This window comes from Pseudoliparis swirei, chromosome 22 (genome assembly GCF_029220125.1).
Source record: "Pseudoliparis swirei isolate HS2019 ecotype Mariana Trench chromosome 22, NWPU_hadal_v1, whole genome shotgun sequence".
Lineage (NCBI taxonomy): Eukaryota > Metazoa > Chordata > Actinopteri > Perciformes > Liparidae > Pseudoliparis > Pseudoliparis swirei.
The window spans coordinates 22,547,534-22,573,671 of record NC_079409.1 but is presented as its reverse complement, the minus strand read 5'-3'; the positions used below and the strand labels follow the sequence as shown (position 1 = coordinate 22,573,671).

General features: G+C 43.2%; 1 protein-coding gene across 2 annotated transcripts; it reads right to left on the bottom strand.

The window, feature by feature from the left end:
• Positions 1–7,005: 7,005 nt before the first annotated feature.
• sult2st3 (sulfotransferase family 2, cytosolic sulfotransferase 3) lies at positions 7,006–25,709 on the bottom strand. 2 transcript variants are annotated; one of them, XM_056443958.1, is made up of 7 exons: positions 25,638–25,709; positions 12,592–12,737; positions 9,301–9,509; positions 9,056–9,182; positions 8,875–8,969; positions 7,706–7,886; positions 7,006–7,611 (listed from the first exon to the last, which is right to left on the bottom strand). In XM_056443958.1, the coding sequence occupies exons 2-7, from the start codon at positions 12,728–12,730 to the stop codon at positions 7,514–7,516; spliced, it is 849 nt and encodes a 282-aa protein (XP_056299933.1). In that variant the 5' UTR covers positions 12,731–12,737; positions 25,638–25,709; the 3' UTR covers positions 7,006–7,513. The 2 variants fall into 2 exon arrangements, with proteins under 2 accessions (XP_056299933.1, XP_056299934.1); XM_056443959.1 differs by lacking the exon at positions 12,592–12,737 and having other exon boundaries at positions 7,007–7,611; positions 25,638–25,695.
• Positions 25,710–26,138: the final 429 nt, after the last annotated feature.

The window sequence follows — 26,138 nt, the reverse complement described above, 5'->3', positions numbered from 1 at the left end:
CGTGTGTGTGTGCACCGTGTGTGTGTGTGCATCGTGTGTGTGTGTGTGTGCATGTGTGTGTGTGCATCGTGTGTGTGTGTGTGTGCATCGTGTGTGTGTGTGTGTGTGTGCATCGTGTGTGTGTGTGTGTGTGTGTGCATCGTGTGTGTGTGTGTGTGTGTGCATCGTGTGTGTGTGTGTGTGTGTGCATCGTGTGTGTGTGCATCGTGTGTGTGTGTGTGTGTGTGTGCATCGTGTGTGTGTGTGTGTGCATCGTATGTGGCTCTTCAAGAGTTGTGCAGCCTCAACAGTCATGAGGGCCATCAGATCTTCCATCAGAACATCTGAGCCGACTCTCCAGCTGCCGGCATCCCATCGCTCTGATTCAACCAGAGCCTTGCAACAACATCAGAGGTGGGTTAGGGTTCCCTAATCCCTAACCCCTAACCTCTAACCCCTAACCTCTAACCCTAACCTCTAACCCCTAATCTCTAACCCTAACCTCTAACCCCAACCTTAACCCTAACCTTAACCTAACCAACCTTTAACCCTAACCCTAACCTTAACTAACCTTTAACCTAACCCTAACCTCTAACCCTAACCCTAACCTCTAACCCTAACCTCTAACCCCTAATCTCTAACCCTAACCTCTAACCCCTAACCCCTAACCTCTAACCCTAACCCCTAACCTTTAACCCTAACCCCTAACCTTTAACCCCTAACCTTTAACCCTAACCCCTAACCTCTAACCTTTAACCCTAACCCCTAACCTCTAACCTTTAACCCTAACACTTAACCCCTAACCCCTAACCTTTAACCCTAACCCTTAACCTCTAACCTTTAACCCCTAACCTCTAACCTTTAACCCTAACCCCTAACCTTTAACCCTAACCCCTAACCTCTAACCTTTAACCTCTAACCTTAACCTCTACCCTTAACCTCAACCCTTAACCTCTACCCTTAACCTCTAACCTTAACCCCTAACCTTTAACCCTAACCCTTAACCTCTAACCTTTAACCCTAACCCTTAACCTCTAACCTTTAACCTTTAACCCTAACCCTTAACCCTTAACCTCTAACCTTTAACCTGAACCCCTAACCTTTAACCCTAACCCTTAACCTCTAACCTTTAACCTTAACCCCTAACCTTTAACCCTAACCCTTAACCTCTAACCTTTAACCCTAACCCCTAACCTCTAACCTTTAACCCTAACCCTTAACCTCTAACCTTTAACCCTAACCCCTAACCTCTAACCTTAACCCCTAACCTTTAACCCTAACCCTTAACCCTTAACCTCTAACCTTTAACCCTAACCCCTAACCTCTAACCTTTAACCCTAACCCGAGACGCAGAGCGACTCTTAAGAGATGGCGATGGTTCCTGGCTCTGACGTCCATGTTTATATAAAAACTCAAGATAATTTTAAACTCTTTGTCTCTGGCTTTGTGTGTGAAGGAAAAGTGCTCAACATAGTCAAGACATGCTGAAGGCCTCACTCACACACATTCAGGGACTCGTCAATCCGTCCTTAGACGCCGCTCTGTCATCGCGCCCGGAGGTCGCGACCTTCTAAACACAATCAGCAACAACAATAGTAGGAAGACAGGCGGGAGGCCGGCTGCGCGGCTCGTCTAGAAGTTTCTTCACGCGAGCCGAGGCCAATCGGCTTCTTTTGTTGCAGACGGACAACAAGTCAGAACGAACGTCGACGCTTCAGGACGGCTGGAATTAGATGAGTTAGGTTACCAGAAGATGTCATAAATAACATAATATAGACGTCTTATCCAATGGGGAACGTTTTAAATTAATTGAATTTAATTGACGTATACAACAGTATTTACCCGAATGGAGCTGTGTTTATATGTTTATTACCTTCGCATTGAAAATGCGGAAGGTTATGTTTTGATCGCCGTGTATTTATTTATTTATTTATTTGTATGCGTGTTACTCGCATAACTCAAAAAGTATTAAACCGAATCGCATGACATTTGCTCTCTGCAGCGCTACTCATATAGTCATCCCGTCAACCCCACCCACCGCCCCCCCTCACACCCAAACACCCCCCCCCTCACACCCAACAGGCATGTGTGTGTCCTGCAGGCAGGAAGAGAGACGGGCGGCTGGAACAATGGGAGACGTTGTGTCTGCAGCCAGGAGCCATGGACGCGACATGAGCTCATCCTGTTCCCCAAAACACATGAAATGACATGTCAATGTCACGGAATTTAGCTGGTTTGTATCTTGTTGATTGTTTATTCGGTGTGTCTGCTACAGGTGAGCCTCGTGCTAATGAATATATGTGACTTAGCACCATATGACCTGGTTCCCTCTGATCTCTTGTTTAATTGAAGCTGAAGGCCAGCATAGTGAATGATGTTGACGTCCTCTGAGGACATATGTCTGGGGGCTCTGGCTCTTTGACTCCTCCTCCTCCTCCTCCTCCTCCTCCCAGCCGACTGTCTGAGCCTCTACGTGACCGGCCCGGGGTCTGGCAGTGCCAGCGGAGGCCGCCATGGCAGCAGATAACACTAACTAGTTTCCTGCCATTACTGCTGATTGCCACACGGCCCGGAACTGCAGACACCCTGGGTGGGGCGTGACTGAAGAGTGTGTGTGTGTGTGTGTGTGTGTTTAAAGTTATAATGCAAATGCTACCTACCTGTTCCATGTATCTGGCCCTGTAGACGGGGTAACGTGTGGCTGATGTATGTTGGTTCTTTCACGGTGAACAGGAGAGAGGGTGATGGGGGTAGTGGCGGGAGAGATGGAGACAGTCTGTGAATGTTCATATAAATGAGAGATTATATAAACAGGAAACATCTGCTGTTCCTTCATGTTACATTTCTTATTGTGTTGGTTGTGTTGCTGTTTAAGTCCAATGTTTTATTCTTTTATTGTGAAACTATCTACGCTGCCTTCTTTCAATGGGGTAGATCAAAAAATAAGATTTTGAATCTCCATGGGAAATATTGCTGGCAAAAATAAAGGTTGAATAAAATGTAAGGAATAAAGAATCTTGTCATGACGTGAGTTAAAAACGAGTTAAAAAAGTGAAAATCGTTCGTTCACCAGAGAAGAACGAAGGACAGATAAATGTCACACAGACGTCTGAGGCATTTAATACAAATAGATATAACTCAGGACAAAGCAAAAGAAAAGTATTATTATTATTATTATTATTATTATTATTAAAACAACAGTCATGTTGTAGCAAAAAAAGTTAATATTCTGGAGCATTAATAGCAAACAAGTGTGAGAATAATTAAGAAAAAATAAACAGAAAACAACACAACATAAACAAACAGAAAACAATAATAAACATGAACAATAACAATAATAAATCAATAACAAACATAAAACAATCATAAACATCAAACAATTACAAACATAAAACAATCATAAACATCAAACAATTACAAACATAAAACGATTACAAACATAAAACAATAATAAACATAAAACAATTACTAACATAACAACAATAATAAACATAACACAATACCAATAATAAAACAATAACAAACACACAACAATAATAAACATAAACAATACTAATAATAAAACAATAACAAGCATAAAACAATAATGAACATAAAGCGATTACAAACATAAAACAATAATAAACAACCCGTGTTCTGCCGGTTTAGGGCCCCCTTAATGCAGACGTCGTGTTTTTGGCGCTGCCCTCCTCCTTTGTTCGTTTCCTTTTTTAATGTTTTTCTTCTCAATGAACTGAATTGAGGGTCTTAATTATACCGAATCGCTTGATTTTCTTATATTGTTTTATCCCAATGGTTGACGGATAGAGGCCGATTGAGAGGAGGTACCAGGTCACCCCCACCGGGCCCGAGCCGCCTGGCACACACACCGTCTCTGGCTGAAGCTTCATCAATAAGACGGCGTGACAATGTTGCAGACTCAACTTTATGAAAGATTACCGGATCTTCTGAGCAGTTGTTGGCGTTCTTGTGTGAGTGTGCATGTCTGGGCCGATGGGAGGCATCAAAGCAGGCGGGCATCCTGTGGGCAGCCCAGGGCAGGACCAGGGGGAGCCGGGCGGCGGCGAGGTGGGTGTCCCGGGGCAGGCACCACATCGTCTGCCTCAGCAGACACACACACACACACACACACACACACAGACACACACACACACACACACACACACACACACACACACACACACACACACACACACACACACACACACACACACACACACACACACGCACACACACGACCCCGGGCACAAAAGGCCACCATGTAGTTGACGTGGTGTCAGGACTCGGAGGAGGAGGGATGTGTAGACGGGAGGAGACACACACACACACACACACACACACACACACACACAGCGGCTCTACAGCATTCACCAAATCAACCTCCAGATCGATGTGATTTAAAGGTTGAGAACATCTGAAGATAAAAGGAAGGAAAACAACAACAACTCTTTTTTAAAAATCAAATATTGTATTGGTTTTACAGATATGCACATGCAAAGAAAAGATGTACACACTGTATGTCTACAAAGGTACTCAGACAAAAAACATACAAAATAAAAATACAAATAAATAAAAAAGAATATATATATATAAATACAGGTCGACATGCAAAAACCTGCTCACATATTAACATATATATGCACATACCTGCATCTCCTCATACACACACACACACATAAATACTGTTAATGTACCCCCATCTCACAATGACGATGACGATGATGATGGGCTTTGTGGTTTTAGTCAAAACAATGAATTAAGAGAACAAGACACAACTTTCTTCATCATTCTGTGACGTGTGCGTTCTCATCGTGTCGTCGTCCCCTCCAGCTGACAGATAGAAATGTCCCTGTAGTTATTACACTTCCTCTCTCTGGCCGTACATCTCCTGATGGTGATTGATTATTAGACTTATACATGTGATAATCTACTGATTTATATGATTAGTTCTAATGTTCTTTGCTCGTCAAAGGTTTTATGAAGACTCGTTACACAAGTGGGAGTGGCTGTGTTTATAAATTCATATATCTTAAAGAGAATTGTGTTGAGTAAAGGTTTTATGAATAACTTTACTGGACCCGGGCTAGCTGTAACTTTAATAACTAGATGAAGCCGAAGATAAAAGAAGACAAACTCGCTTTAAGTCAGTCGGAATTAGAAGTTAGGAAATCAATCAGGTCAAACGGAGTGAAACATTTGAACACTTTTCAAAATAATATTCATTTATTATATTTAGCTATTGCCAAAAACCCAGATCTAGACACGCCTGGCTTCAAGTGGACTGAATGCAGGTTACAGGGAGCAGATGTGCGACAGTGTCTTGTCTCGTAGTGATCCCCCCCCCCCCCCATGACTGTTTAGCTGATCCTAGTAATATTGATTGTAGCATTTTTACCCTCAAAGTAAAAGGTACCTTGTTTTGTTGTCAGTTTAAAATGTAAATGAATCGATAAACACAGCGTGACACTAAACAGACTCACAGGCTACAAAGTGTTCCTGTCATGATCTGAGTCTCTGGATCAGTCAGACCAGGTCTGTGTCTTTGTGTCTTTGTGTCTTGGTGCCTTTGTCCTGATGTGTTCACCAGTCAATGCATTTGTGTTTCCTCCTGAGTGAGCAGGACAGGTGATGATGTGAGGCTGCCTCCTGCTGGTGGAGTCAGATGTGTTTAGTTTAGAGGTTTTGCAGCTCGTCCAATGGGAGGAGACCCCGGGGAAGACCCAGGACCCGCTGGAGGGATTCTATCTCCCGGCCGGCCTGAAGGCCTCGGGGTCCCTCAGAACGAGCTGGAACATGTGGGTGAGAGGGAAGTCTGGGTCAGCTGCTGGGTCAGCTGCCCCCGCGACCCGACGGATGAGAGTGGATGGATGGATCATCTAAGTTGCTCCCTGAATAAAGCAGGTGTGTCACATGGTCTCCTCAAATATTGGACCTGTCCCGTAATTTAAGTTGTATTGTAGCAAAGACACAGAGCGGTGCTCAGGTGATACTTTTACAGCTCTAAAATAAAAATAAATAAATAAACTTTTGTAAATCTGAGAGTAAGAGAAGACAAAAAGACAAAGTTATTGATTTTAATGTGGAAATCACACAACGCTAACAGTTCAACATGTGGCCATGATGCCGACAGGACCACATAGAATCTTAAAGTGGTGTTGCTGATTACCAATCAGCTGCTGGCTGATTGGTATTCAGCCAGCAGCTGGGGCCAATTAGGACCCCCACCCCCACAGCTGCCACAGGTGTATTGTGAGTCATGAAGCACAAAGGAAGGGGTGAAGCACATTTAATACACACACACTAATCAGGCAGCAGCACACAGGGTCACCACATGTTAAAAAGGGCTTTAGAGAGACCAGGGACCAGAAAGCAGGGACCAGGGACCAGGGACCAGAGACCAGGGACCAGAGACCAGAGACCAGGGACCAGAGACCAGGGTCCAGAGACCAGGGACCAGAGACCAGGGTCCAGGGACCAGAGACCAGGGACCAGGGACCAGGGACCAGAGACCAGAGACCAGGGACCAGAGACCAGGGACCAGAGACCAGGGACCAGAGACCAGGGACCAGGGACCAGGGACCAGAGACCAGAGACCAGGGTCGAGAGACCAGGGACCAGAGACCAGAGACCAGGGACCAGGGACCAGAGACCAGGGACCAGGGACCAGAGACCAGGGACCAGGGACCAGGGTCCAGGGACCAGGGTCCAGGGACCAGAGACCAGGGACCAGAGACCAGGGACCAGAGACCAGGGACCAGAGACCAGGGACCAGGGACCAGGGACCAGAGACCAGAGACCAGGGACCAGAGACCAGGGACCAGAGACCAGAGACCAGGGACCAGAGACCAGGGAACAGGGACCAGGGTCCAGAGACCAGGGACCAGGGACCAGGGAGCAGGGACCAGGACCAGGGACCAGGGACCAGGGACCAGGACCAGGGAGACCAGGACCAGGACCAGGGACCAGGACCAGGGACCAGGGACCAGAGACCAGGGACCAGAGACCAGAGACCAGGGACCAGAGACCAGGGAACAGGGACCAGGGACCAGAGACCAGGGACCAGGGACCAGGGACCAGGGACCAGAGACCAGGGACCAGAGACCAGGGACCAGAGACCAGGGACCAGAGACCAGGGAGCAGGGACCAGGGTCCAGAGACCAGGGACCAGAGACCAGGGACCAGGGTCCAGGGACCAGAGTCCAGAGACCAGGGACCAGGGTCCAGGGTCCAGGGACCAGGGACCAGGCTTCAGCCGCTCAGACCTTTCAGAAGGAGCTCGCCTCGATGAGACAGCAGAACAAAGGGCTCAGCCTCAGGAAACCGGATTCCCCAGCGACTCGGCGTGAGGAATCCCACCTCAGCGGTTCTTCACGAGGAGGTGAAACCATTGTTCTGTGTTCATTGTTTGCGGCTCTGCAGCAGCGGTGGAGTCAGTCGAGATCCTCTCGCTCTAACCACGTTAGTCACAAGTCATTCAACACAATGCAGCGAAGCGTCTCGGGGCAGTCGGCGCCGGTTCTGCTCCAGCCGGGGGTCACTCCAAGCTCTCGCCCTCCATCTCTTTGCGAATGACCGATGAGAAGGTGGCCAGCTGCTCTGGGCTGAAGTGGTTCTTCCAGTCTCCCACGATACCTTCACAGAACACACACAATGGCACGAGACTCAGACTCCACCGACATCACCTCACAGGACGTCTCCCTCCTTCCTCCCAGCCGAGCCTCCTCACCTTTCCTGAGGAAAGGAGACGTGTCGGGGTCCATGTAGACCTTGGGCACCAGGCTGAAGTTGGACATGCAGTTGTTCTTCATGGCATTGAAGGAGCAGTGCTCCACGATCCTCTGAGTGGCCTCTTCGCTCAGGTCACGGCCCAGGAAAGCTGAGAGGCGCCCGACGGCGGCGGCGAGGTCCTAAAAGAGCGGCACATTGATGAAGAGCAGCAGGTGTTCACCCTCGTCTTCACAGAGCTCTACCGCGAGGGGCGAAGCCCTCGATGATGAAGATGATAACGTGTCGCTGGTCGTATCTAAGAAGCTTTTCATTGATGAGGCTTCACGTCTTCACAGGAGACATTTAAGTCGTTTGGTCCCAGTCGGTCCGACTCAACGATACTTATTAAAAATGGAGATGGAGATGGAGGGAGATGGAGGGAGATGGAGATGGAGGTGGAGGGAGATGGAGATGGAGATGGAGGGAGATGGAGGATGGAGATGGAGGGAGGTGGAGGGAGATGGAGGGAGATGGAGATGGAGGTGGAGGGAGATGGAGATGGAGATGGAGGGAGATGGAGATGGAGATGGAGGGAGATGGAGGTGGAGGGAGATGGAGGAAGATGGATCGAGATGGAGATGGAGGGAGATGGAGGTGGAGGGAGATGGAGGGAGGTGGAGGGAGATGAAGGAAGATGGATCGAGATGGAGATGGAGGGAGATGGAGGGAGATGGAGATGGAGGGAGATGGAGATGGAGATGGAGGTGGAGATGGAGGGAGATGGAGGGAGATGGAGATGGAGGTGGAGATGGAGGTGGAGGAAGCGGCAGAGCAGACACTGAATGATGCGACACATGCTCGTTCCTTGGTGTCTTGGGGGGGGGGGGGATTGTAAAAGACCCGTTACAATAACTTATATGCTACTTTTTGTTTTCATTAAAATATATATGTTATACAATCATATATTGATTCTATTAAGTTTGGTATTTTTCAGAGTAAATGTCTTTCAGAGTCTTTAATCTCTTGACTTTTGGGATCGTTGTTCTGACGCAGAAGTTTGACTCAGACAATAAAAACAATTAGAAACAGGATATTGAACACGGGACACAAACAAAGTGTCTTGATCAAACGGCCCCGGTGTTTGAAGTGGTCCCTCTGGTCGTCATGGCAGCGGCTGTCCTCTGTTACCTGAACCATTTCTTCATACGTGATGAAGAGGATTCTGCCTCCCAGCCCCGAGCCCCTCCAGCTCTTCACGTGGTCGGTCCACTTCCCGAACATCACTGCAGACACACGACCAATAGAACAGCCTCAAATCTGCAGAGCACCGGAATGCTGAACATCCACATCTCTCCCTGTGACCTCTGACCTTTGCCCTGGAGGAACCTCCCAATGAATTCATCGAGGGTTGCCGGCGTCTCGAGGAACTGGGCCATCTTGTGGAAGTGGTACGAAGACACCGCCACGTCCTTCGGGTCCCTCATGACGTAGATCACCTAGGCGGGGACCGATGGAACAACGATGGAGCAACGTTACCGGCGCCATTCGTCTGAGAGTGTGAGGAAAGGGGCGGCGGCGAGGCGGCGCTGGCGACCCGGCGCCGCCCTCCTTCACCTTGGCTTTGGAGGCGTGGAAGGAGGGCGGCATGAGGTGGTAAGGGAGGTGTGTGACCATCCCCCGCGGAGACTTCAACTGATCCACAACCAGCGCCAACCTCTTCTCCTCCAGCCAGGGCACGCGGTCCCAGTTGGGGACGGTCTGGATGGGCGTGAGGTCGGCCCCGTTCAGCACCAGCGGGAGGATCTCCTGCATCCAGGTGGTGCCTGAAGAAGTGAGATGAAAGGGTTCAGCAGGAGAACACGCCGACTGGCTGGATGACGCAACAGGACTCCATCGGGACTCCTCCCACTCGAGTCCCGCTGTTTGTTTACTTTTGGCACCAGTTAAAAAGGACGTCCAATGAGAAGCTCCCGTTGGCATCGCTCACTAGACACGAGACGGAGAGTCTTGACTCTGACGTTGATTCATAAGCAGACTCTGGATATTTACTTATTTAACTCTGGATATTTACTTATTTCACTCTGGATATTTACTTATTTAACTCTGGATATTTACTTATTTAACTCGTGGATATTTACTTATTTAACTCTGGATATTTACTTATTTAACTCGTGGATATTTGCTTATTTAACTCGTGGATATTTGCTTATTTAACTCGTGGATATTTACTTATTTAACTCGTGGATATTTGCTTATTTAACTCGTGGATATTTACTTATTTAACTCGTGGATATTTACTTATTTAACTCGTGGATATTTACTTATTTAATTCGTGGATATTTGCTTGTGGATATTTACTTATTTAACTCGTGGATATTTACTTATTTAACTCGTGGATATTTACTTATTTAACTCGTGGATATTTGCTTGTGGATATTTACTTATTTAACTCGTGGATATTTGCTTATTTAACTCGTGGATATTTACTTATTTAACTCGTGGATCTTTATATTTAACTCGTGGATATTTACTTATTTAACTCGTGGATATTTACTCGTTGAACATAACGACATCGGAGGAGCTGCTGAGCCCGAGGAGAAAGATGGGAGGTTTGGAAAGTTATTTTCTTTGGCGGTTTTCGAGATATTCAAAATAAAAATACCACTGTTACACCACCGTTACACCACCGTTACACCACTGTTACACCACCATTACACCACCGTTACACCACTGTTACACCACCATTACACCACCGTTACACCACTGTTACACCACCGTTACACCACTGTTACACCACCATTACACCACCGTTACACCACCGTTACACCACCGTTACACCACCGTTACACCACCGTTACACCACTGTTACACCACCGTTACACCACCATTACACCACCGTTACACCACCGTTACACCACCGTTACACCACCGTTACACCACCGTTACACCATTGTTACACCACCGTTACACCATTGTTACACCACCGTTACACCACCGTTACACCACAGTTACACCACCGTTACACCACCGTTACACCACCTCGAGTTGTAAAGCATGTCACGAACGACATGATGGCGAGATGGAACCACGCGGCTTAAATCAGGCGGCGTCGTCGTGACGACGGCCTTCAGTCACCGTCAGTGTGTCAGCGAAACCCTGAGGACGGGAATGTCGTCTCTTAAAGTCTCAGCAGGAATCCTTCAGCGTTCCCACCGTTACTTTAATGAATCATTCCAGACTGGGATGTGTGTGTAATTTCTAATGAGGGTGAATTCCATGCATTGACCTGCAGACAACACACGCCTGTCTTCCACAGACACGATGGACGTCCTCTAAACTCCAAGACTCCTTCAAACGAGAACACTCAAACTGTGACGACATGTAGAACAACATCCTGGGAAAGTAGAATATAATGTAAAGCAATTGGATCACACACATTAGGATTAACCTAATGAATAATATATATATATATTTTGGCTGCACAATTTTCCTTATATTGGCCAAACAAATCAAACTTCCTAATTGATGAACTGGAGCAGCATCGTGGCCGTCGTCTCGATCATTTTAGTGGAAAACAAACCAAGCTGGGTGCCAGTGACACACAGTTCCTCCACTGCCGTGACCCACCGGGCGCCACGCACTGCCGTGACCCACCGGGCGCCACGCACTGCCGTGACCCACCGGGCGCCACGCCGTGGTCATCCACCTTCAGGATGAACGAGAACTAAAGCAAATGAATCTCACTAGAACCTCATGGAAGGATGACAACAGCCACAGAGACGGTCCTGGAGGAGGAGGGGAAGCTCTGCACCGCGGTGGGCATCTCTCCTCACCCATTGGTTCTGGTTTGGTTGTTGTGTAACTAAAGTCTTCATCACGCCGCCCCTCCTCTTCGTCACTGGTGAGCAGCGTTGCCCTCCCCTGGTCCTCCTCTCTCGTGTGAGGGCCTGTGGGCTCACGCTCAGGGAAGCTTCTCAAAGGCTTCAGACGAGGCTTGAGGAGCCGCTCTGTGATCTTCCATCGTCAGTCTCCTCGTGAGTCACGGCTCACATTCCTTCAGTCGTATGGAAACATGTTTTTCTTTGTCCACAGGAACTTCCTTATAGACACTTTCAGTCTCGTTTCTCTCATACGATAGAACATTTAATATTTAGTTTACTGATTAGTTGAGAATAACCAGTAGATTGAATCAGGCTGCAGACAATCTCCATGTCATCGAGACAGAACAGTCTCTAGTGGAGGCTCAGCGATCTATTCAAGTTGGCCTACTTTCCAGGAACTCTGGAGTCCTTTGGCTCATCGAAGGGGAAATATACAAGAAGGGGCGTGTACAGTCTGTAACCTTTCACACATTCCAGTCCAGGTACAGGTAGAAGCACCACACCTCTGGAGTCGGCAGGGAGATCAGGGACGTTGCGCAGACATGTCACACTTGATGCCGGTTTGTTTCTCTCTGGAGTCGGCAGTGAGCATATATACATATATACATATATATATATATAATATATATGTATATATTATATATATATATATATATATTAGATGTATATATTATATTAATATATATATATACATATATAATATATCTATAATATATATATTATAATATATATATATATTAGATGTATATATTATATTAATATATATATATGTCTATATATATATAAATAAAATATATATTATAATTATATATATTATAATTATTATATATATAATATATATATATACATAAATTATATATTATAATATATATGTATATATATAAATTATATATTATAATATATATAGAGATATGTGTATATATACATTATATATTATTATATATATATATAAATTATACATTATAATATATATATAGATATGTGTATATATACATAATATATAGAGTAGCACAGAACCACTGACCTGACTTTGGGTAAACTGCCACCGTGACGTCATCGTCTCTGAACTTGAACTCCTGCGCGAACCTCAGGCTCTGCGCGCAGTGCGTCTCTCTGGGCAGCAAGAGGCCGTGATGCCGCAGGTACAAGTCTTCAGAGGACATCGTGCTGCTACAACAACACGAATTAACGTGAGAGAGAAAGAAGAAGAAAAGAGCCGGAGAGCAGAGGGCTCTGCTGCTGCGTTCAGGGGGCGTGGGAAAGATGGCGACCGACGCGTCAAGACTCAAAACATTCGGAAACTTCACGATAAACCAAACTTCAACCTCCAAACTCTTCCCGTTGTGTCTTCATTATTATTGTTTTGTCCATTCTGCTGAGCCTCGTGTATTTTTATGTGCGATTACTTCAAGTGCAACGCGTTCCCCGGAGAACACACACGTTAAAAGTTCTGCTGCATCCGCCAAATGTGTGGAGACCATCAGTGAAGCCTCCGTTTTATTTAATATAGTTAAACCTCAGCGAAAATCAAGTGACTGCTTAATATTAATACATTATATTTAAAAGATATTATTATACACCCGACTTTCCCAACGCGACCCTGAAGGCGGCACAGCGCTTTTGTTCCCTCTCAGAGGAAAGTGAATCTGATCTCTGAGTTTGGGGTTTCTGCTCCAGCTGCTTTTGGAAAAGCAGATTTAAAGCTGCTGTCGTCTCCACCTCCATCGGCGTGTGAGAAAGAAGTGATCGACAAAAAGAAAGAACAAAGACTCTTTTAAAAGAATAAGAAAATGCATTCAGACTAAAGTGTGTGTGTCTGTACCCTTTTGACTGGTGCACATGGCCCCTCCATGTGCACCACAGTGTGGGAACAGGCCTCTACACACAGCTCAACTCCACAGCACCAACGGTGTGCAACACACGCACGCACGCACACACACACACACACACACACACATCCTTGCGTACCTCCTTTGTGGGGCCCGAACTTGTTTTACCCAATTGTGGGGCCCACCCTTTCTAGTGGTTCTACAACTCTGTAAAAAATCAGGCAGCATAACAAAAAAATCTATTAAATTAATATCTATTCCATTTATCAAATTTCCAAACTATTTTCTTTGCGCTAGTTTTTTGGTTACTTCGTGGGGTCCGTTTCTAGCATGCACAACTTGTGGGGCCCATTCTCACACACACATTTACATGTCAAGGTTTTATATCTTTGCTGGCCTTGCTTTATTAGCATTTCTCATTTAGATGTCTTAACAAGACACATGTACTATCCATGAAGCAACCATAATTATCCATTGTTAAAACTTGCTTACAACACAGGAACAGGACTAATAAAGAGTGACTGTAGATGAACACATTAACACATTGTATTCATGGTGCCTTATGCTCAACACTTTACAAGCCATGAAACCTTCTCCCAATCCGATTGAGCGGGTAACAACCAACACCACATGAGCAACGATCGTGAATTTTTAACAAACATATTTGAAAACTTAGTTAGGACAGAAAAGCATGAACATGTATACACGTTAACCAAACCAACATGTAAATCGAAAGATTTTAACTTGGGGCACTTTGCAGTACACTATTTAGCATTAAAGCACGACAATCACATTTTAATCATTTATAAGCATTTATTCAAACATGAATCCTCATTAGCTGGTTCATTAGTGTTTAATTCATAAGCAGTTATAAATGTTTCATTCTTTGTTTAATAAGATTGAGGCATGCATTCTAAATAAATGATGGTTTCATTTGTAATTAAAAAGTGTAAAGAACCGAGAGAGTAAATGATTTAAAAAAAAGCAGCAATTCAAAATTAATTAGTTTGAGTTACTACTTAATATAGTAAAGTATTAGTTAAGTATGTTCTGTAGTCTGATCCGAAGTGAGGGTTTGCAGCATGCAAAGAAGCATTTCTAAAGCAGTGCCTCAAAGCCCAACAGGGTCTCAGTTATCTTTTCATATATGAAAAGTGATCCAGACCTGAAGACAATATTATAAAAACAGTAATGTCCAGAATTGCTGGAGGTCATGCCCGTCCGGTAGCGAAGTTTTCCATGGTGTGTTTACATAGCTACGACTCACCAGCTTGTCCCTGTGTATGGCCTGAGCAGAGGCACTGGCACCTCGGTTTGTCCAGTAGACCAATCCAGGTGGATATGAAGATACTCGTATCAAGTTGGCAGACAACAGTGCATTGTGCGTGGTCGTGGGGACCGTGTGTCCCCCGTCGCCAGGATGATGATCGAAATAAATCTGGCCAGATGATGGGCCATGAACTTCTGAACCAGGCAGCGATGGGACTCGCCGTGACACTCTAGAGTGCTGGCGTGTGTGTAGGCCAGAGACAGTTGATGACCAGCTGGTGTTTATCGGTAGCATGTTTAGCCTGTTTGTTGCTGGGCATGATGGGGTATCTGCATGTCACCTGGGTTTGGCCAGCTTGGGGAGACTGGGTGGGCGGTGCCGATGCCTCTCTGGACCGGTAATGACTGCTGGACCGCGACAGGCTAGCGGAACTGGCGGGCTAGCCAGCTAGCATAATCAATAATGTGTAGCTATGTGCCAGGCAACTATGGAACACTCGTGCCACTGTAACATCAACCTCATCCTCTTCGTAAATATATGTGATGCATGTTCACATGTTTGTCTCATTATCTAACACTTTTAGATAATTGAAGATAACTTGGACTTATATGCTAGTTTCTTTCTCAGTGCTATTAAGCATAAGCCATCTTACAGAGATGATCACAGAGACATATATGTCACCCTACAGTGGTAAAATGGTGATGTCATGGTGCTAACTGTGAATAATTGCAACGCACCTGATTGTTTTGTGATCGTCTATAGGTTGAATGCGTTTTATAAAGCAAGTCCGTCATTCAATTGTGTGACTGCTCTTGTTAGTCAAAATTGACATTATAACTATGAATGGGCAGAATTGCATGAGTTACAGCGGAATTCATTAATATGTGCTATAAACTTTTCAATAATGTAATGTTAATAATGTTCAATCTTCTTATGCCCTTACAACTGTCAGTTTCCTCAAAGAAATATCAAGCATTTTTAGTCTACTTCCTTTTAATAATTTTGTTTTCAAGTGTTATTTATTTTTAATGAAATACTTGACTGCTCTCGATCTCTCTGTCACTCAGGCTTGGCTTGAGGCTGAAGTGGCGCTGACGGTGTTGTTTTAGGGCTTTGATAGAACTGTTAAGTACAATATCAGCAGTTATTGCCTCTGTGGTGCTGGTTTCTCTTTTTACAGCAGTGGTACATTTTTTACAGCAGTGGGAAAAAACAAAGGTTATGGGTTGGGGTATTTATCTTAGTGGGCAGAAACACTATTGCTAGAACTAAAGATTCCGAACACAAACTGACGTAATTCAGAGATACATGGTTCTCCCACAGTCATGAGAAATATAAATAGACATCTTCAAACGGTTTTTTTTTAAAACTTAATACATTCTAAGCAGCATATTTCTCAACAGCACTTGGGGCATAGCACGCAAACCTCTTTGAAAATAGTATAACTCATAAGTAATAGTTATACCTATATTAACGAGTTAGATCTAAAGAGGTTTGTTAAGGATGTGTGTAAGTCCTTTATATTCAAATAAATAGCCAAGAGACACAAGTGGAGGAAGTTCAGGATGTGTGTGAGGTTGTTTTGTCTCAACATATTTCATTTTTAAAATGGAGCATGTTCAAAATACCATGTTAGCGGGACAACTCATTAAGTATACATTTATATTAAGTTCAACTTGAGGTTAGATCCCTAAAGTGTTTTGTTAAAATTGTATTAATGAACTTATAGTTTGTCACAAACATGAGAAATACAAGGATGGGAAAACATGTTCAAGTGTGAGGTTGTTTTATGTGTGGGCATGTTATGGCCTAAAGATATTATGGCCTCAAAATACCTCTTTGAAAATGAGGATTCCATTAAGTGTTATACTCACTTATAGCAGGTTAGATATAAAGTTAATTGTTAAAATTATATTAAGTATATAGTTCAAATAAAACATAAGACCCTTAAAGGATAGGAAAAGCAGGATATTGTGTGAGGTTGTTTGTCTCAACAGCATATTATGGCCTTAAGTATACAACATATCAAGCGTACTCTTTAATAAATACAACTCATAGTATACATTACCTGTATATTGTTGAGGGGTTAGATCTCTAAGCTGTTTGTTAAAGTATATTAAGTCATATAGCGTTCAAATAAAACCATATTAAGTCATATAGAGAGCGGGAAACAGGAATAGGTTGTTTATTCTCCAATGGCCTGCAAATGGAGCATGTTCAAATACCTCTTTATGGCCTGCAAAAGCTCATTAAGTATGCAATTTATCTTTCTCATATTGCTTGAGGTTCTCAGTAAGTAAGTGTTATGTTAAGTATATTAGAAGTCACTTATAGTTCAAATAAAATGCCAATTTACAAGGATGGGAAAGCAAGGATGTGTGTGAGACAGCATGTCTCCAACTGTATGTTATGGTGTACAAATGGAGCATGTTCAAAGACATTTATGAAAGTATAGGACAACTCATTAAAAGTATACATTACATATATGAGGACAGTTGCAGCCAGACGTTTAGTTAATTTCACATACACACATATTTGTTCTGGTCTGTCCTTACTTATCTTTGGGAGAACATTCAAACTAAGGAAGTGACTTTATATCTTTAACAAACTATTTTTGATATAACCTCAATTAACTCTTGTTTTAACTTGTTTTTAGATTAAAATAGTTTTAACAATCTGAGTCCATCGAGATAACTCCCAAGTTTATCATCTGACATGCTGCATCAGATTTATTTGAGAACACATCTCTACTATCTTGATAGAACTACATTATTATTACATGAGACTACAGTGTTGTACTTACTCCCTACCTGGTCTGTGGCTGTTGAGTCATGACGCCAAGGTTGTAGCTGTCGACCAAGGTTGTCCACTGCGACGGCAGAGCCTGATTGTTGACCACCTGGGATTCAGTTGAAAAAAGACTGCATTTAGATGACTAGATTTGATGCACCATGGAGATACTCTGAAACGGTGCAGTGACTTTGTTTGAAACAGTTTCTTAAGCACATAACTTAAAACAGGTGGCATGCCATAGACAAAAGCAGAGTGCAATAGAACTTTGCAAAATTACATATAAACATATAGCTAGAAACATATAACAACTTTATGTATAACAATATATGCATGTAACCTGAGAGTTAGATAACACAAAATATGTTATTACAAATGATGTAATGAAATGTCAAAGTGTAGATATGTGAAGGGCCTATAAGTGTAGATGCAAGAAAAGTGTGTGCGTAATATTGGGTTAACCATGGAAATCAGTTTATGAGATAGAAGGTTTAGGACCCCCGCATAAGGATGGACCAATACAAATGTGTGTGTGTAAGAGTTAACTGAGCTCTGGCTGCAAGACTAGATATCGGTCTAAAAGCTAGAATGAAACCCTCAATCTGGGGTTCATCGAATAACTCATAAGTTAGCTGACGACATGCTACATCAGAAAAGCAGAGAGACATTATATCCCTATCTTGATAGAGCTACATACGTGTACATATATAGAGACGTCACATCAGTGTGTACTCCCCACCCACCTGGTCTATAGCTGCATTGAGACATTGACCAGGAAGTCATCTGAAGGTTATTCCCTGTCGACAGCAGAGGAGACCCCATTGGTCACCTAGGTTCAGATTGAAAAAAAGACTGCACATTTTTACTTAAGTAATGATGCATGTTGAGATACTCACCAAGTTACCAAATGACTTTATTTGAGAAAACGGTTTCTTAAGCGGCAACATACAAAAGCAGGGAGTGCATGGCTCTAGAGGTCAACAATAACAGTAATGACTATACTGGTCCATATTCAAGATATGCTGACATAACAGCTGGAGTATAACAATATAATATGCATGTAATAACCTGGTTAGATGAAATGTGTTGTGCAAATGATGTAAACAACTCAAGTGTGTGATAGACGAGAGGGGCCCTATAAGGATAAACAAAGAGAATGATCCTAGATATGTGGGGAGTTAACCATGAAATCAGTTTATGTGGATAAATCTGGGACTATAAGGATGGACCAAAGAAACAAAAACAAACTATGTGAGGTTAACTGATACTCTAACAAAGATCAGAGATGTCTGGTCTAAAGATTAAAATGAAACCCTCACTGAAGTTCATGAAATACTCATGAGTTAGCTGACTGTTTCATGCTGCATCAAAGCAATGAAACACATCCAACCCTTGATGGGGCTACATCATTGTGCAAGGTCAACATATATAGAGACAACACAGTGTACTCGCCCCATCCTTATGTAAGCTCTGTTTGGTCAGGTCATGTAATGGTCAGTCCTAAGTCTCCGTGATTGTGCCACAGCAGGAGCCTGATTGTGTCACCTGTGTGTTCAGTTGAATTCAGATTGAAAAAGAATTATGGTTATGATGTTTATTGGGATTACCTAAGTTACAAAAGTGACTTTAATTGAAAATAAATTAAGTAGCCAAATAACTTAAGAAAGCAGTGTACATGGCTCATTCTAAGTCTCTAAAGAACCCCATATGAGAGACTGCTGGTTCATATTAAAGCCATGTCAAACCTAAAACAGCTACAAAAAGTAGAACTATATATATATATAATATATAAGCGTCAATGAGAAAAATATTTACAAATGATGAAAGTCATAAAAGTCTTAAAATGACAAGAGACTATAAGGATACACTAGAAAGGAGTAGAAAGATGTGTGAGGTCAAATATGAAATCACTTTAAAGTGAGATAGAAATCAGGGCAGACTATAAAAGGATGGACTGAACTGTGTGTGTGAGAGTTGTTGTCTTTTTTAAACACATTAGCTCCTACAATGGGCATGTTCAAATATACTCTTTGACAAATACAATATTTAAGTATACATTTACACCTATTTAACGACTGAGTTGATCAAAATGTTTACACATTGAAATGATATAAGTCACTTATAGTTTGACTAAAATACCAGAACTGCATAAGGATAGACTAGTTCGAACTAAGTGTATTCTTTAAAAAACAAGTCAATGTATAGTGGTAAAATGCAAACACTGGCCCTTAGGGACCTGAAACCCCCTTACCTTTGATGGTATCATTGGGCTTTCAATCATGTAAAGGCAGCTTAGGTTCCTAGCGTGCGTGTATGTGAAAATTAAATATCTCTCACAAACACAACACTAGATATATATATGCATTTTAGCTGAAGACTCATCTAGATCTGAGTCCATCTGATAACCATCGAAGTTAGCTGACTGACATGCTGCATACAAGCAATGAACCTGTCCCTATCTTGATAGAGCTACATCGTGTACAGGTGTATATATATAGACAATGGTGTTTACAATGCTCCCATACTGACTGTGGCTCTATTATTTGGTCATCCATCAGAGGTGAGTCGGTCTAAAGGCGTCTCGTCCTGCCACAGCGGGGCCTGATTGTGGCCACCTAGATGGAATTTAGATTGAAAAAAGAAATTATATTTATGATGTTTGTTGAGATATGTTTGTTGAGCAGTCAGCTTTATTTGAAAATTATTTTATATGAAAGTCTTGTGAATGGCATATAACTTAAACAAGTATTCATATAGTCTATAAGGGCTACTATATTCATATTCAAAATACCTATTCATACTAAAACAAAAACTGGTAGAACTATATATATATGTCAGAGGTTTATATATAAATTTAATTTAGAATGAGATGACAGCTAAATAGAAGCGAGAATGAGATGACAGGCCCCCATAAGGATACACTAGTGTGTGTGTGTGAGTTAATAAAGTACAGTAAAGTAGATAGAAATCAGGGGCCCCAAGGATGGACTATAGACTGTATTTTAACCAACATCTTTTATAACATATGACGATGTGTGGTGAACATCTTTTAACATACCTCTTTGTAAATACAACAGCTCATTTAAATACATTTACCTGTTTTAACTTGAGGGTTAGATCCTGCCGATGTTTTGTCGAGTATTTTAAAAGTCACTGTTAGTTTGGCTAAAATACCAGGATACATAAGATGAACTACCAGAGGCTAGTGTATATTCTTTCAGCTTTGGGTCAATGTATAAAACTGAAATACAATTGAGTAAAACCTTACTGGCCCTTAGAAAACACTGGCTATACCACTTTATTGACCCCATACAACTTTTTGGCTTAGAAGCTTTCAATCCACTATAAAACGGCAGTATGTGAAATTAAATGTCTCTCTAAAAGCTGCAACATGAATGATATGATATAATATGATATATACCATGTGATATCCCAGTGGGAAATTTCAAAGATCAGTGCAAAAATGGTGCACATTCACAGCAGTGGTTAATAATTATAAAACACAAAAAATAAATACTAAAACTAAATACTAATACTAAATATACAGGGAAAACAAAGTAAAGAAAGTGAAAAGAAATCCTGGTGCTAGTGCAGTCTCTGCGCAGTTGTTGTGCAACCTGACAGCAACAGGGGCAGGAAGGACTTGCATGGTTCCTCTCCTCAGACGAGGAGAATCGGCCAGGTGTGAAGGGCCAGTGAGCTGCAGTGTCCCTTCATGGGGTGGGAGGTTCATCAGAGGCGAGAGCTTTGCCATCCCACCGCCCCCACACCACCTCCACACCATCCCACAGGACCCTACCAGCTTGCTGGCCTTCTTTAGCTTCAGCAGCCTCTCTTTCACATCGCTTCATGCTGTGCACTGCTGCTCAGGTTCCTCCATCAGATGGCTGATGCCTCCCTGTAGAGTCCAAGAAGGGTCTTCAGGACCTCAGTACCCTCAACAGAAAGGTCTGCTCTGTGGTCCCTATAGGTGTGTGTGTAGTTCAATACAGTCAGTTTGTTATTCGGGTGAACACCCGGGTGCTTATATCCCTTACAATCTCAATGTCCAGTCCCTGGATGCTCCACTGTACCGGAGGAGGCATTCCTGCAGTGATCCACCACCAGCTCCCTTGGCGTTGGGTTGGCGATGTTCCCCAGTTCCCGCTACCACCATCTTGTTCCTGGTTCAGTTCTCTCTGTACTCCCTCGCGCCCGGCGGAGCCAGGGCCATGATGAGGCTCATCAGGAGACTTTGCAGGTGACGTGGTGGTGTAATTGAAGTCGAAAGAGGAATGGTGAATGGAATGGAGCAGAACGGTTCCTTATGGAGCCAGGAGAGCAAGGTTCGCCGGTCTATTTCCATCCCCCCTATCCTCACATACTGTATGGACGGTTGGTGAGGTGGTCAGGATCATCCATGTGTGGAGTGGTGGTCTCCCCCTGCTCAGCAGCGCGGTCCTCAGAAGCAAAAGGCTGGATGGTGGCTGAGAGACATGACTCTCACAGTGTTTCCAGCAGTGTCTTCCAGGTGAGCTGACATCGCTGCAGCAGGAGATGGCGAGATGACAGGCGTCATCCCACCCCGATACCAGGTTGGTAGGCGAACTGAGAAGTGAGCTCACCATGAGCTCTCGAGGGGCAGAAGCCAACATCGACCATCTCCATCAGGTGTGATGTTGCCACTGCGGCCTGAAGCTGTTGAGGTCACTTGGGCATGAGGTGTGTTACTGGTACCACCTGGGGGTGCTCACAGCAGGTACTTCCCCAACCTCAAGCTCAAGTTGACGTGCTCCACCCTCCCGCATTAGTTACACTTGCACAGGACTTGAGAGCTGTTGCCGTCTGGACCCGTGGACTTCCTCATATATATTATATCATATATATATATATATAACCAGATATTAGATACTTCATCTGTACAAATGATGTGAGTCACTTATGAGTGAGAATGAGATGACTTGAAGATACCATGTACAATATTTGTTTTGTTGATATTACTGAAGGCTTGCCTATGGGTTATAGGAGTTACAAACATATGTGAGAGTGTGTATGAATTCAAATATCTGTCTGGCTGCACACTAGATATATGCGTTTTAGATTAAGACTCATCCTCCCTGAATCTCCATCGAATAACTCCCATAGTGAGTAAGCTGACTGACATGCTAAGCAATGAACAATGAGAACACATCCCTAGGCCATCGTGTACAAGTCTTATATATAGAGACAACAGTCTTTACACAATACTCCTTACTGACTGTACAGCTCTATTTGTCATTTGGGTCACATCCATCATTGGTCAGGAAAGTCTCCGTGTCCACTGCACAGCAGAGCCTGATTGTGTGTCACCTGGAATCAGATTGAAAGACTGCATTTAAGTATATTAATGAAATTTGTTGGGATACTTGTTGTTTACCAAGTGACTTTAAGCGAACTGTCTATTAAACGTTTATTAAATGGCAAATAACACAGCAGTGGCACGCATGGCCTGTTCTAAAGTCTAACAAGAACATATACAAAGGGCACCCAATTGCACATAAAATACTTTAAAAACCTCTGAACTAGCTTTAGTCACCTTAATTCTAAGCATAATAAGCAAATAAGGTCTATTTCGTATAATGTCCTGACATTAAACAAGTAACCAGAGCAAGTAACACTAAAAGTCTGCCACCCGACGTAAGACAACTCAGACGGGTCACACTCACTGCAGGATCAAAAGAAGAGCGGCACGGTGAATCACTGAATATATGCTAAAATGACTGTGTGATATATTGTTCCATTACAAGTCTATTTTACATTATGAGTGTACAGCAGAACCGACAAAGGCTAAAATGCTGTCAGACACCAGACCAACAGATTATTTTAATGATACTCAGCCATTGATCAGCAGCACACTGTATTCAATGACTTTCAACTCAAACAAACAGACACAGTAAACCTTCATAACTGCATGAGGATGACCCAGCCTCTTAGTGTATTCACGATTTGAATTAGTAATATATAGTTACACTAGCACAACTATTCATGTCATGTGAAACATCGCGACGCACGGCACGTTCCGCGTGATCTTGACATCTGCAGAACTGGTAAAGACAAGAGACAGCGGCGGTGCGAGCAAACAGAGAAACACAGATGCCCTTGGCAATTAAAGCGGGCTGCGTAGACAATGCGTGAACAACTTCGTTAACTGCGAAGGTTTGGGACATTTGTCAGCGTCGGCTCGTTATTCTTCGCCGCCGATCTGGGCGGAGAGTCCAAATGCAGCCAGAACCCGAAGTCTGGTGTATAAGCAAACTAGCTTCAGAGTACAACCGCCGAATTAAAATGATTAACACGTTAACAACACACAGCTTTCTTCATGTAACACACGAAGGTTTGGGGCGGCGGTCAGCGTTATTATCGCTCTTCTTACCGATCCTGACCCGGAAAGTCAGCTCGCCCGGAAGGAACAGCGTCCAGTTATCAAGCAAACTAATTTCAGATACAACCTAAAAATTAAAATAATTAACACGTTAACAACACAGCTTTTGTATGATGTATCAGCGGAGGGTTCGGTCAGCTCTCGTGATATCCGCCTTTCTTTCTGAGCTCAACCCGAAGTAAATTGCCGTGAGACCACAGCAGAGTTAGATAAACAGAGCTAGTTTCACAGATACAACCGCCGACATAAACGGGAAACACGTTAACAATATACAGCTTTCTTACGTGTATCGTGGAGGTTTGGGGACACGAGGGAGCGTCTGATCTCGTCTGTACATGTTACAGCCCGAGAGCTCAACTGATAGCTACTATAGCTAGCATGAGCAGCTAGCGATCTTGTCATATAAAGTAGTACCATCTGAATAACGGAGAAACGGTTTTTGCTACTGTTGCAACACACGTGTGTTTAGAGTAAAAACACATATAATGAACTAAGTCATATTTAATAAAGTAAACCTACCTTGGAGAAGAAGTTCATGAGTTAGACAGATCCACACGGCTTGGGGAATCAGATCCAGATCTCGAACCACTGCATGGGACTTTGCCTTACATCTCGCGAGATTCGTGGACACATGGCGAGATCTCAGGCAAATCGCGAGGTTACACACACACGGGAGTGTGTGTAGCAGCACCAGCACCATTCAAACATAGGGGCGGTAGTGAGTAGAAATTCTACACACACATTACACACACTTTTCCAGTTTTTGTTACTTTATGGGACTTTAGTTAAAAAGCAACAGGAGTATCAGGGGAGGCTTCTGAGCCCATATACATCAAAAACGGTGTGGGGCCCTGATTTTAGGGCCCCACGAGGTAGGTGGGCCCCATACCGCTGGTGTGCTCCCTGTTTCGGGGCCCTACAACGTAATAAATGTGAGTACACACACACACACACACACACACACACACACACACACGTGTTCTCTTTCTCCTGCATGACAGAGAATCTCCAACATGCTTCTTGTTCCTGGTCTGTTATTCAGACACGCTCCATCTTTAGGGAGCGGTGGAGCAGCTGGAAAGAAGCGGTGACCCCCGGTGAGGAGTGAAGGTATATATATATATAAATATAAAAATATATATATATATAAATATATATATAAATATATATATATAAATATATATAAATATATATATAAATATATATATATATATATATAAATATATAAATATATTTATAGTGCAATAACTGTAATAATAACTTAATATTTACACTATGTTGATCTGCACTTCACACATTTCATTTATTTACACTACACACATACACACACTTTGCATTTTGCACACTCTGTCTATATTTAATATTTTAATATTTAATTTAATTTTACACTGCAGTCATTAGTATTGTATTGTGTATGCATATATGTTGTATATATATACATACGTATATATTTTATTTTTTACTTTGTATACTTTGCACAGTCATTGTATTATATTTGTTTGTGTGTGTATATATATATACATATATGTTTCATTTTATATACATGTATATACTTCATATATATATATATACTACATATATATACTTCATTTTGTATTTTATATTTTACTTGTATACATCTATATCTTTCATCCCTGTTTTTTATATTTTATATTTTATTCTCGTGTGTTTAGTTTATTGGTGCTGCTACTGTGACGACAAATTTCCCCTTGGGGATTAATAAAGTATATATCTATCTATCTATCTATATAAATATATATATATATATATTGGTACAGTACCTGACTTGGGGTAAGTCACAGCGAACACGTCCGAGTCCTCCACGGGGAACTTCTCGGCGTACTGCAGGCTCTCCAGGCTGTGGGCCAGAGGCGGGAGGAGGATGCCCCGGTACTGGATGTACTGCTCTATGGACACCATGGCTGTGCCTGGCTCAAGGGTTCCAGAGGATTGGATCGCTCTCTCTCTCGCTCGCTGAGAAAGTCCGGGATGTTCTCAGATTACTTGTGACGTCCGTTCTTTTTGTCTTCCTGCAGATCATCTGTTTTGAGTTTCAGGGGCTGAACTTGAGTCTGCTCACACACACACGCCTGCACACGCCTCACTAACTCCAGCATGTGACGGGGAATCAGAAGCTCAAACGAGTGGACAGGACGTGCTGAGTTGATTATATTATTATCGTTGACTGTACAGAGTGTCAGCAGGTCAGCAGGTCAGCAGGTCAGCAGGTCACGCTGCTACGAGTCTCACTGGAATTCACAACATCAGGCCAAAGACAACGA